Source organism: Chiloscyllium punctatum, chromosome 5, assembly GCF_047496795.1.
Source record: "Chiloscyllium punctatum isolate Juve2018m chromosome 5, sChiPun1.3, whole genome shotgun sequence".
NCBI lineage: Eukaryota > Metazoa > Chordata > Chondrichthyes > Orectolobiformes > Hemiscylliidae > Chiloscyllium > Chiloscyllium punctatum.
In genome coordinates, this window is record NC_092743.1 from 36,729,006 (window position 1) to 36,742,169 (window position 13,164).

The 13,164-nt window shown below is 40.5% G+C and overlaps 1 protein-coding gene across 3 annotated transcripts in view; it reads left to right on the forward strand.

Annotated features, from left to right (window-relative positions):
* LOC140476985 (ALS2 C-terminal-like protein) overlaps window positions 1-13,164 on the forward strand; it is a 104,593-nt gene that overhangs the window by 63,392 nt on the left and 28,037 nt on the right. For all 3 annotated transcript variants that reach the window (XM_072570038.1, XM_072570040.1, XM_072570039.1), the window contains 3 exons: window positions 5,558-5,669; window positions 8,024-8,101; window positions 12,186-12,316. In XM_072570038.1, the coding sequence (XP_072426139.1) occupies window positions 5,558-5,669; window positions 8,024-8,101; window positions 12,186-12,316 (321 nt within the window). The remainder of the gene's footprint in view (window positions 1-5,557; window positions 5,670-8,023; window positions 8,102-12,185; window positions 12,317-13,164) is intronic.

Consider the following 13,164-nt stretch of genomic DNA (forward strand, 5'->3'; position numbering starts at 1 on the left):
TGTTCATGGTGAAGGTTCAGTTCCTGCACTGACCGAGGTTACCATGAAGATCCTGACTTCTCAATCTTATCATCATCTGAGGCATGGTGACCCTCAGATTAAACTCACCACCAGCCATCTCTCTCTCTAGTGAGCGAACATCCCTCTGATCCTCTTGGACTGTGGTGACTTTACTTTCCTAGTTAACGTAGTGAGAGGGACACATGGCAACATAGGAACAGGAGTACGCCACTCAGCCCCCAGGCCTATTTCAACATTTAATGAGGTTATGGCTGATCTGTGGTCTAATTCCATATGTCGACCTTTGGCCCATATCCCTTCATTCCTTTTATAACAAAAAAAGTCTATGCCATTTAAAATTGACAACTGATCCAGGATCTATATGAAACATGCTCCAGAAGTAGGTTTAAAAACTTAGATGAAGAGGGAAAAGAGATGTATCATTTATTAATTAATAAATTAATTTCACTGGACTAGTAACCCAGACACTCTAGTTAATATTCTGGGAACATGGGTCCAAATCTCATCATGACTAATGTTGAAATTTGAATTGAATAAAAATCTGAAATTAAAAACTAGTACAATGGCAATCAAATAACTGGATAAAAAACTGAACATATATTGGAAAATAAGGATAATAACGTTATACTGCAGCAATACAAAACCAGACCGGTTAGACTTCACTTGGAATACTGAGACCACATCTGGGCTTCAGACCTCTGGAAAGATACACTGACTTTGGAGGGAGCACAATGTAGGTTTACAAGAATAATAATACCTGGACTTCAGGGTAGAAAGGATAATGTATTTCCACTGGTTGGGGATTCTAGAACAAGGAGACTTAATCTGAGAATGAGGTTAATGTTCAGGAGACATGTTTGGAAGAACTTCTACACATAGTGTGATAGTTGTTTGGAACTCTCTTCCGCAAACAGCAATTGATGCAGGATGAGTTACTAATTTTAAATCTGAGACATTTAACATTTTTATGAAGTAGAAGTATTAAGGGATATAAGCCAAAGACAATTACATTGAGTTAGGACATAGGTCAGACATGATCTCATTCAATAGTAGAGCAGGCTTGAGGGGCTGAATGGTTTACTCCCAATTTCTAAGTTCCTATGAACTGGCCTATATGTGACTCCAGATGCACAACAGTGTGGTTGACTCTTAACCTCCCTCAGAAATGCCTAGCAAGAGACTCTGCTCAGCGAAACCACTATGAAATCTAAAGAAATAAACGAAACAGGGAAGACCACCCAGCATCAGCTTAGGCACTGTATATGACAATGCAAATCCCGTATTGTTGACCGGCAAACTCTCCTTTCTAACAACTGGAGGCTAATGCCAAAATTGGGGAACCCATCCCACTAATAAGATAAGAAACACTGGCATACTCATACTCAGAATCAAACATTACAATTTCCCTGATACCCAGGAATGATGACGTTCTATCTCACCAGCAGAATAGTCTGGCACAGCAAGAGAAACTCAAGAAAGTATTGGTTCTCAATATTGACTCTGGATTCCATGAAATAACACATTATTAGGTCAAACATGGCAAGAAAGCCACTTGTTTAATTACCACTTGCCTCCTCCTCCTCCTCCTCCTCCTCCTCCCCCACTTTAGCTGAAGAATCAGTTCACCTCTACACTGAATGCCACTCAGCAGAATCACTGAAGGTGGCAAGAGTATAGGATGTACTCTGGGCAGGGATTTTCAATGTCCATCAAGAACAGCTCAAGAGTACATTTACTGACCGAGAAAGCTCAGTCCTCGCACTGCTGCTAGTTTGAGTGTGTGGCAGGTAGTAGGGAACTAAGAAGAGGGAGAAATCTACTTGATCTCACCCTCACCAGTCTCTTGCAGATATGTACATCCATGAATGTAATGGTAGGAGTGTCCACTGCACAGTCCTTGTGGAGACGGTTACGTCTTCACATTGAGAACAGCACCCATTATACTGTGTGGCAACCAAAAGAGAAAATGCTGGGAAAATCTCAGCAGGTCTGGCAGCATTTGTAAGGAGAGAAAAGAGCTGATGTTTCGAGTCTAACTGACCCTTTGTCAAAGCTGGAAATACCATCTTCCTAAACAGGTAAAAACAATGACTGCATATGCTGGAAACCAGAGTCTAGATTAGAGTGGTGCTGGAAAAACACAGCAGTTCAGGCAGCATCCAAGGAGCAGTAAAATCAACGTTTTGGGCAAAAGCCCTTAATCAGGAATACAGGCAGAGAGCCTGACGGGTGGAGAGATAAGTGAGAGGAGGGTGGGGGTGGGGAGAAAGTAGCATAGAGTACAATAGGTGAGTGGGGGTGGGGATGAAGGTGATAGGTCAGAGAGGAGAGTGGAGTGGATAGGTGGAAAAGAAGATAGGCAGGTAGGACAAGTCATGGGGACAGTGATGAGCTGGAAGTTTGGAACTGGGCTGAGGTGGGGAAGGGGAAATGAGGAAACTGTTGAACTCCCATTGATGCCCTGGGGTTGAAGTGTTCCGAGGCGGAAGATGAGGCGTTCTTCCTCCAGGCGTCTGGTGGTGAGGGAGCAGCAGCTGAGGAGGCCCAGGACCCCCATGTCCTCGGCAGAGTGGGAGGGGGAGTTGAAATGTTGGGCCACAGGGCGATGTGGTTGATTGGTGCGGGTGTCCCAGAGATGTTCCCTAAAGTACTCTGCTAAGAGGTGTCCAGTCTCCCCAATGTAGAGGAGACTGCATTGGGAGCAACGGATACAATAAATGGTATTGGTGGATGTGCAGGTAAAACTTTGATGGATGTGGAAGGCTCCTTTAGGGCCTTGGATGAAGGTGAGGGAGGAGGTGTGGGCGCAGGTTTTGCAATTCCTGCAGTGGCAGGGGAATGTGCCAGGATGGGAGGGTGGGTTTTAAGGGGGCATGGACCTGACTAGGTAATCACGGAGGGAATGGTTTTTGTGAAAGGTGGAAAGGGGTGGGGAGGGAAATATATCCCTGGTGGTGGGGTCTGTTTGGAGGTGGCAGAAATGTCGGCGGATGACTTGGTTTATGCGAAGGTTGGTAGGGTGGAAGGTGAGCACCAGGGGCGTTCTGTCCTTGTTACGGTTGGAAGGGTGGGGTCTGAGGGCAGAGGTGTGGGATGTGGACAAGATGCGTTGGAGGGCATCTTTAACCATGTGGGAAGGGAAATTGTGGTCTCTAAAGAAGGAGGCCATCTGCTGTGTTCTATGGTGGAACTGGTCCTCCTGGGAGCAGATACGGTGGAGGCAGAAGAATTGGGATGGCATAGGACATACTCAAATTGGGTATCCATGAGGGACTGCAGAACAACAGCAGCATTTTATTTGAGTACAATCTTTAACCTCATGGCCTGGCTTGCTTTGAGTGATTGCAGTGAGGTCAGCAAAATGGACTGTTAATCTGATACAATTAGAGAGCTCTGGCTAACACACAAGGATGATACTGACACTCTCGTGCCTGACTCAGCAAGAGATAGTGCTATAGACAAAGGCTTTGTATTTGTAAATAAAGGGTGACTGTTGATGAGATACCAGACCCTGAAGAGTTATTTCAGTGCCTCTATTCTACCCTTACCATTGTCCCCCCTGGTAGAAACCTGCGCTGGAAATGGAGCACCTTTATTTGGTGAGGTGTCACAAATATGAAATATAACCAATTGAATCACTCGGATGGAAAATTTCCCTGGCTGTGACCACTGTCTAAAATAAAAGAAACTTTTGTTAATAAACAAGGAAATAAAAAGAAATAGATCCTCTAACGTGGCAAAAACTCATTAACTACAAATATGCAAATTAAACCATATCTCCATTAAGTCCAAACATGTACACATATATTCACAAACAGGACAGACTGTTTTTCAGCAGTATCATAGGTGGAATATAGAGGTAAAAATAAACAAAGACAGTGGATCAAGAGTCCAAATCACAGGGGAAATTAAGTGACTTTCTCTCAGTTACTTTGGTTTTGGCAACAATATCATGTTTTCAACCATGCAGTCCTTAGTTTAGGGGCCAGTTACTTAGACCTTGATTTTGATGGTTTTAGACTTTTTTTTCCCTTGAAGAGTCTTGGATATTATTTACCTGCGACTCAGAGTTGGAGAGAAAGGGACCTGACCTGCTTGTAGGGTTTTGGGCGTCTGAATCCTACTGGTATCTTCTTCTCTCAGTTGTGTGTAATACTACTCCTTAACACCATCCGAAAGCTGTTGCTGAGCAGTTTTTCTTTCAACCCAAAGGCACCTAGTGTGAGGTAGTCTCAAAAAAAGTCAAGTTCAGCTTCCAAGAATCACATGCTCTTGTGCAACCAATGAGCGAATACTGTAACATTTTACTTTTACTTCATTATAAAAGTAAACAATATGCCAAACTTCTATTTTCCGATTTCTACTCATTGTATTTATATAATTTAGACAAATGAGAGGCCATCTCACAGAAATCTATAAAATTTCTAACAGGGCTGGACAGAATAAACACAGGAAGGACATTGCCAATGACCAGGTAGTTGAAAACAAGGTCACAGTCTAAGGATATTTAGGACTGCAATAAAGGAGAAATTTCTTCACCCAGAAAGTTGTGAGCTTGCAGAATTTTCCAACACAAATTAGTTGAGGCCAAAACGTAAAATGTTTCCAAGAAGGAGTTAGATTTGATTCTTGGGAATAAAGGGACCAAAGGGTATGCAGACTACGTGGGAACATGGTATCGAGTTGTGGGATCAGCCATGGTGATTTTGAATGGTGGAACATGCTCGAAGGGCTGAGTGACTTTCTCCTGTTCCTATTTTTTATATTACTATATTTCAAATGAATTGGCGAGTCAAGGGATCAAACCTGGTTCAACGAAGAATGCAAGAATGCACCAAAGAGGAGCATAAGGCATACTGAAAAATAAGGTATTAACCTGGTGAAGCTGCAACACAGACTCACAAGCATATTGAGGTCAGAGAGTGCCACTTATCTTTTGAATAGCCTTTGTACAAATCTGCCCCATAGTATTCAGCTCCAAAGATGAGGTGAGAGTGACTGTTCACAGAGCGATGTCATGACACACTTCTGGAGCAGGTGGGATTTGAACTCAGGTCTTTGGCTCAAAGGTAGGGACACTACCATTATAGCATAAATGTCCTGGTGAAGTGTACTAGGTCCAACACTTTCAGCTGTTTAATCTTGCCTCCATATTAAGGTCTGAAGTGGGGATATTCGCTGATGACTGTACAAATGTTCAGTACCATTCACAATTCTTCAGATATTGAAACAAGCATAAACAAAAATTGCTGGAGAAACTCAGCAGACCTGGCAGCATCTGTGGGGAGAAAAGAGTAAATGTTTCAAGCCCAGTGTTCTCCCTTACTCCAGGCAAACAAATCCTTTAAGATATAAATCCTGAAACTGAATACAGTACCCCAAATAATTCTCAGCAAAGCTCTGCACTGAGGAAATTTTAAAATTAAATGACAGCAAAAGCTTGTTCAAATAACAAATGCTTATTTCTTCTTGATGAATCTTTGCTTTAATTTTCTGACTTTAGTTAAAAATTAAATATAAAGTTTCTATGATACAGGGGAGAGAGGTACATTGGCACATGGCTGGAAGATTGCAAGCATGGGAATGGCATCGTAATTACCCAGTCCGGGCTGTGCTACGAGGGAAACTTCCAATACAATAAGTTGGTGGTGAGTAGAAAGTAATTAGTTGGTCCAGTGTGGCTCAGAACACTAGCCTTCTTCCTTCTGCCCTTGTTAAGCAAGGCCTTTGTCCCTCTTAGGGCAGAGGTTAAATATCTAGCAGTGTTGTTTGAAGAAAAGTAGAAGAGCTTTCCTCGTGTCTCTTCAATGTTATTCCTCAACCAACATCACGAAAATAGTTTATCTGCCTTTTGTCAAATTTCTGTTTGTAAATTGCTGCAGTATTTCCCATAATAGAAGTCTAGAAGCTGCATTTTAGAAGTATACAATTTGCTATAAAGCATGCTTACTCTGGGATTGTTATATAAATACGAGCTCTTTCATTTGTGACTTTGGCTGCCTTCACAAGCTTCCCACATTGGAAGGAAACCCATGGCACAGCTAGGCTGCCGCTGATAGTCATTGATATATGAGCAGCTGAGATTCTCCTCCCTCTATCCACTTCAGGAATGGCATCCTCTGTTTGTCAGACCTCAATAAGACCTCCATGTTGTGTTTTGTTTTCATGATTCCTTTTGTCGAATGCATAACTTTTGGGCTTTTTCCTGAAGTGACTGCAATTTTCCTCAGCACTCTCTCCTTGAGGAATCCTTCCACGTAACCAGCATTCCAACTGTGAAATTTCTAGCTGGACTGTCATCTTTGTCATCCCCACCCATGTGCTGGCCCTGGGATATCTGAGGATGTTTGCATTGGGGCTGGTCAGTAACTGGATGCTCTTTTATCCTTTCTCATGGCAAATAGTGGCCCAACAAATTTATTGCCTCATTATTGGAAAATGGCATCCAATGTTTACTCAGAGCTATTACAGAACTTTAAAGAGTAACTTTTAATTTTAATAGTCACTTATAGGGATTTTAACAACAAATTTCTCATTTAGCTGATGAGCTGTGGATATAATTAGTGGTATATGAGGCAGCTTTGTTTTCCTTTTCTGTCTGTTCAAAGCAAGATATTTATCTCCAATCTGGACATCATTCTGTCTGTTATCCAACAGATTGTGCCTCTTCACCAATGGTTATTTTCTGTACAGATTTATAAAATGTGGATTACAGATTGTGCAGTCTCTGGATTGTTTCTCTAACAAACAGATTATTAGCTTGACTATGAGAGACTATTTTAGTCAAACTCCTTCCTTTCTATTAACTTGGCGGACCAACCAGTCATATTTCCATCAGTATTGTTCCACCCCTCCCCCTTCATAGAAAGTCCATAGCATTTAACAGATGGCAGGTGGCCCTTAGCTCATAATATATTGTTAACATTTGAAACTTTGGGTTCTGAAATGGAGTAAAAAATAATTTTAGTCTTCACTTGTGTAGGTTTTCAAAGTTCGTAATGTCAGTTTGAGTAGTGAGCTAAAGGTTGCTTTCTCAATATAATGTGATTTTAGCGAAATGACAAGCAAACAACTAGGAGACTATTGCTAAATAGCTGTTAACTTGAGTTTTACAACAACAGAAAGGATTAGGGATGGGTTTGTTCAAAAATAAAAAGATTTATAATGGCAAAGGTGCTGCTCGTTTAGCAGTGTCAGGGCAGAAAAAGAGACATCCTGAATTGTTTATAAGAAAATTCCAAATGCCAAAATCTGTGGAGGTATGAGAGGAAAACATTAAAAAAGGCTCAAGGTATGAGTTTAAGGAACCCATACATGGTAATAAAAGTGAACTGACGCAACAGCTTGTTTACAGGTCTTTGGGAGGGACATTAACTGAAAAAAAAATGCTTCAAGCGAATGCACACTAGAACTTAAGGAAAATGAAGCTGACTACACTATGTTAGCTGAACATGGAGATGGGGTAACCCTTCACTGAGGTTTTAGGATCTAAATGTTATTATGAAAAGAGTTGCATTGTTTTTTCAGATATTTGTAATGAGTTCATTCCAATTGTTCTGGTATAGTATAATTCTACATTTTTCTTTCGTGAAATGAACTTACTCATTATTTTGTTAAGTATATTAGCAGACTCTTGTAAAGAATCACTGACAGACCTCCATGGTAAACAAAAAGAAAATATAAAACTTATAGTATATTATGACAGGTGTCAATCTGGGATCTGGCTTGTCCAGTATTACCATCAGCTGGGATCAAAACACCTGGCACTTCACAGCGTAACAAGAAACCAAACTCAGACAGAATTAATGGCCCCTTTAATTAATCTGCCCTATTCTTAAACAGGCAATCTGAAATATCAGATTATACTTGGTATGAGCAAGAGGCTGAGGCAGAATACTGACCTCATTTATCCTGAGTATTAATTCTCTTTATTCAATGTCTTCAAATCAAATGCTCTTTATAAACAACCCAGTATTTAATCTATCTTTTACATAATCATCAGGGTCCTGGAACAATTCTGTCAGAGGATGATTCTGCCTATGAAGGGGAATTCACAGAAGAGCTGCTTCTAACTGGAAAGGTAGGATTTTTAGCCTCCATAAACATTTTGAAGAGGAAGCAATGGCACAGTGGTATGATTACTGGGCTAGTAATCCAGAAGCACAAGGTAAAAACATCCAGCACCACTAATCCAGTAATCCAGAAGCACAGACTAATGCCCTAGGGCCATGATTTCAAATCTCAATGTGGCAGATGGTGAAATTTGAATTTAATTAATAAATCTGGAGTTAAAAGCTGTCAATTGTCATTTAAAAAAAGAACAATCACAACTGGTTTGCCAATACTTCATGTAGGAAGGATGTTGTGAAACTTGAAAGGATTCAGAAAAGATTTACAAGGATATTGCCAGGGTTGGAGGGTTTGAGCTATAAGTAGAGGCTGAATAAGCAAGGGCTGTTTTCCCTGGAGCATCAGAGGCTGAGGGTGACCTTATAGAGGTTTATAAAATCATAAGAGGCATGGATAGGGTAAATAGACAAGGTCTTTTTACTGGGATAGGGGTGTCCAGAACTCGAGGGCATAGGCTTAGTTTGAGAGGGGAAAGATTTAAAAGGGATCTAAGGAGCAACGTTTTCATGCAGACGGTGGTGCATGTATGGAATGAACTGCCAGAGGAAATGGTGGAGGCTGGTACAATTAAAACATTTAAAAGGCATCTGGATGGGTATTTGAATAGGAAGGGTTTAGAGGGATATGGGCCAAGTGCTGGCAAATGGAATGAGATTAGTTTAGGATATCTGGTCAGCATGGACAGGTTGGACTGAAGGTCTGTTTGTGTGCTGTACAGTATATTTTTGTGTCTCTATCACTCTATCCTTCGGGGTAAGAAAAATCTGCCATCTTCACCTGGTCTGGATTACATGTAATTCACTAATAGCAAGATGGTGAATATTAAATAGCATTTAATTATGAAATGGTCTGCTAAAGTAATGAAATAGGATGGGCCAGCCTGGATTGACCAAGGCACTGGAAATGGCAATGAACACGTGGTTGACCCTACAAAATCCACCTTGGTAGCATCTGAATAAAAATTGGGAGACTAGATTAGAACAGACTGGAATATATATTACAGACAATGTTCCAAACATCACGGTCACAATCCCTGGAGATCCACCAAAGTTGGTTGCACATGGAATGCAGTCTGGATATCATTGCCCTCTGAGTTCTCAATGTTGACTCATCAAATCAAGTTGAACATAGGTAAGGAATTTTCCTGTCCTCCATGTTGAATATCACTTGGAGGAAACACCGAGAGTAGCAAGGATGCACAATGTACTCTGCGCAGGGAACTACATTGTGTTGCACCACAACTAACAGAGCTGGCGTGGTCCGAAAGGGTTTATCTGCTAGACCGGGTTTACTGCTGCTGGTGGGAAACCAACAAGAGGAAAAAACATTCTTGATCTTGTCCTTACATGTCTACTTGTAGCAGATGCATTTGTCTGTGATATTACCAGGAGCTGAGACAAAGTCCTGCTTTGAGAATGCTCTCTATCGTGTTGTAAGGCACTATTGCTGTGCTAAATAGGTTAGGATTCAAACAGAACAAGCAACTCCTGATGGGCCATCCATGAGGTACTGTGGGCCATTGGCAGCAGCAGAATTGTATTCAACTACAATCTGTTACCTCAAAAACTTGGCATAACCTCTTCTCTACTATTGTCATCAAGCCAAGAGTTCAACCTTGGATTAATGAAGAATATAGGTAAAGTGACAGGAAAAGTATCAGCCATACCTAAAAATAAGATGTCAACCTGGTGAAGATATAGCACAGGACTACTCGCCTGCCAAACTGTGTAAGACACATGCAATAGACAAAGCTAAATGATCCCACAATTGACAAATGAGATCTAAGCTCTGCACTCCTGCCACATCCAGTTGTGAATGGTGGTGGGCAATTAAACAATTCACTGAAGGCCGAGGCTCCACAACTATCTCCATCTTCAAGGATGGGACAGGCCAAGCATATCAGTGCAAAAAATAAGACTGAAGCATTTGGAAGAACCTCCAGCGAACAGTATCAAAGAGATGATCCATCAAGGCCTCCTCTGTGATCCCCAGCATCAAAGACATCAACCTTTAGTCGTGACATCAAGAAACATCTGAAAGTGCACAATGCTGTAAAGGCTGTAAGTCCTGACAACATCTTGGCAACTGTACTGACGCCTTGTACTCCAGAACTTGTCCATAGCCAAGTTGCTAGTAAATCCAGCTGAGATAGCAATATGAGAATGGCAACTGGCCTTGAATTTTCTGGAGAGGAAATTTGAAATACTGTGCAGTTGGACCATCCATTGGGGCTTGTTGTAAATAGATATAGTAACTTGGTAGTTATGATGCTAGATTTAGAGTCCAGTCACTGTAATTTTAAAATTAAATGATAAATCAAATTCAATAAATTTGGTTATTTCTCAGCTAGCATCAAAAAATGGCAATGTGTCTGTTGAATTTTCATAAAAACATAATTGACGTAGCAATGTTGGTCAGAGAAAGATGCTTGCCAGTCCTATATGGTTTGGCCTATGTGATTCTGCTATGTGGCTTATTCACAATGGCCTCATGGAAAGAACACTCAATGATACTTTGTGGCCTACATTGTAAACAGTTAGAGTGTATTAGCAATGGCTGAGGAAAAAATGACACTTTGTTGAGATGGACCTCTCAGTCATCCAAATGTAAGATGAACAGCAGAAGTACGCCATTTGGCCACTCAAGTCTGCTCCATCATTCAACAGGATCATGGCTGAACTAGTTGAGGTTTCTGCTCTTGTTTCCTGTAAGCTCTGCATGACCTTAGTTTTCTCTGTTTATCAAAAATGTAACTCAGCCTTGAATGAATTTAGATACAGTTTCCACTTCTGGGAAATTCCTCACACTAACAACATTGGGGGAAAAAAATCTCCTCCTCTGTCTTAAAAGGGAAACCTTTTTATTCTTAAGTGGTAACCCTTAGTTTTAGTTTCTCCTATGAAAGACAACATCCTCCAGGTAGGATGTGAGGATGCAGATACTGGAGATCGGAGTCTGGAGGGTGGTGCTGGAAAAGCACAGCAGGACAGGCAGCATCCGAGGAGCAGGAGAATCGAGGTTTTGGGCATGAGCCCTTCATCAGGAATCCTCCAGGTATCTACCCTGTTCAGTCCCTTTAAGACTTTCTGTTTTATTAAGGTCCATCTCATTCTTCGCAACTCCAGTGGACATGAGCCTAACCTGTTCCACCTTTCTTAAAAAGATAAGCTGTTCATCCCAGGTGAACTGGTTCTGAAGCAATCACAGTCTATTATTGGTTCAAGACCAAGAACATAGAATAACCACTTGAGCAAGTTAATGGTGGTCAGGACCTACAAACTGAATGGATTAGATGATGGGAAAGTAAAAGACTCATTTCATTGAAGATCATAGCTTCTCTTTTTTTCTTTGCAGCTGCTGGAGAGACTGCTGTTTGTTTATAGCATTTTGTTCACCATGTTTTACTTCCAGATTGCTCCTGAATGCCAGCTTTGAATAGTTTTCGTATAATTGAATTGATAAAACACATTGAAGGTTGAGAGATGAGAAATGGGAAGAGATGTTTTGAATAGGACAAGGAGTAATAGTTTGACTTGGTTTGTGATTAGCTTGGGTTGTCGTGAATGTATTGTCACTCTTCCAAGATTTCTTATGTGCCATTGGCCTTTCTCCAATATAGGCATTAAGTTCACCAAAAGCTGTCATGACAATTTCCTATTACATATGCAGTGTAAACCTTTTAAGAGATACTATAACCACATGGAAACAGCTTTTACAACATTTCTCTGGGTGATCTGCTGGTCTTTTATCAAAGATGTGGTGGGAGATTAGAGAAGTATTGAGGCATTGAGAAATGATAGTGATAATTTTACTGTACTAGTGATGGTGGCTGTGACCAACTGCGTAGTCATGAAAACTTACCTGATTCACAAATCTCCTTTGTAGAAAGGAATATCATCTTTACCCAGTCTGGCATACATGTTACTCCAGACTGTTTGCATTATATACCCAACACACGACTTGGTTCTCTCAAACTGCTAAAATAAAAGCAGTCCTGTACTTAAATAGACTAATTTGCAATTGTTATGTTCCAGGGAAAGCTCACCTTTAGTAATGGATATATCATAGAGGGACTGTTCAGCAACAAATGGGGAAGTGGTTTGAAGACCAATGGAACATTCTGCAAACCCACAGAAGAACTAAACCCTTTGGTCACCAGCAAAATGTGAGTGTGAATTGTCCAAACTTCGAAAGCAGTATACTTTGTGAAACAGAATCAACTTAATGATTCTGTTTACATTTTAACAATTCCATATCTACCATGTCATTAGGTTTATAGTGACAATAGAAAAGGAGAAGAAAACGTCAAAAGTAAAGACACTCTGTTTGGGCCAGGCAAATTGCTATCAAAAATTGGCAGATTAAAGACAAAATGAATGAACGTAAGAGGTCCTCAAAGAAAAAAGGAATATTTTGGATACAGTTTAGATGGATTTTCATAAGGAAGGAAGGATGTTAAATTCTAAAGTATCCTCAATGACTAAATATGTAAATTAAAAATGAAATAGAGCAAGTTTTTGATCAATGCCAATCTTAGAAAGCACAGATGAAAACTGAAAATATTAATTACCTATCTATATAAAAGATAGGACTTGGTCATGCAAACTTCTGTAAATACAAAGACTAAACAGCTAGTCAAAGGAAGAAAGGGACTGATTAAGGAACCAAAATGGAAACATTCTTGAAGGTTAGATAATGAGCACTCCATATTTGGCTTCACAGAAGTAAAGGATGTGGCCAATGTCATAAAGTTAGCTGTGATCACAGTAAAAAACATAATGTGGTTTGAATGGCATGTATCCTTGGGTACTGAAGAATGTAAGCATAGAAACCTTCAAGGTCCTGGTCACAATCTTCCAATATTTCTTACATATCGAGTGGTGTCAAAGGATTGTATCCAACGTGATGCCAGCAAAAAACAGAATAGGAAGTGGATAAACCTGGCAAATACAGGCTAATGAGGAACCTTGTAAAGAAAATAATCTGGGTCAAAATTAATTAAGAATGTCTCCT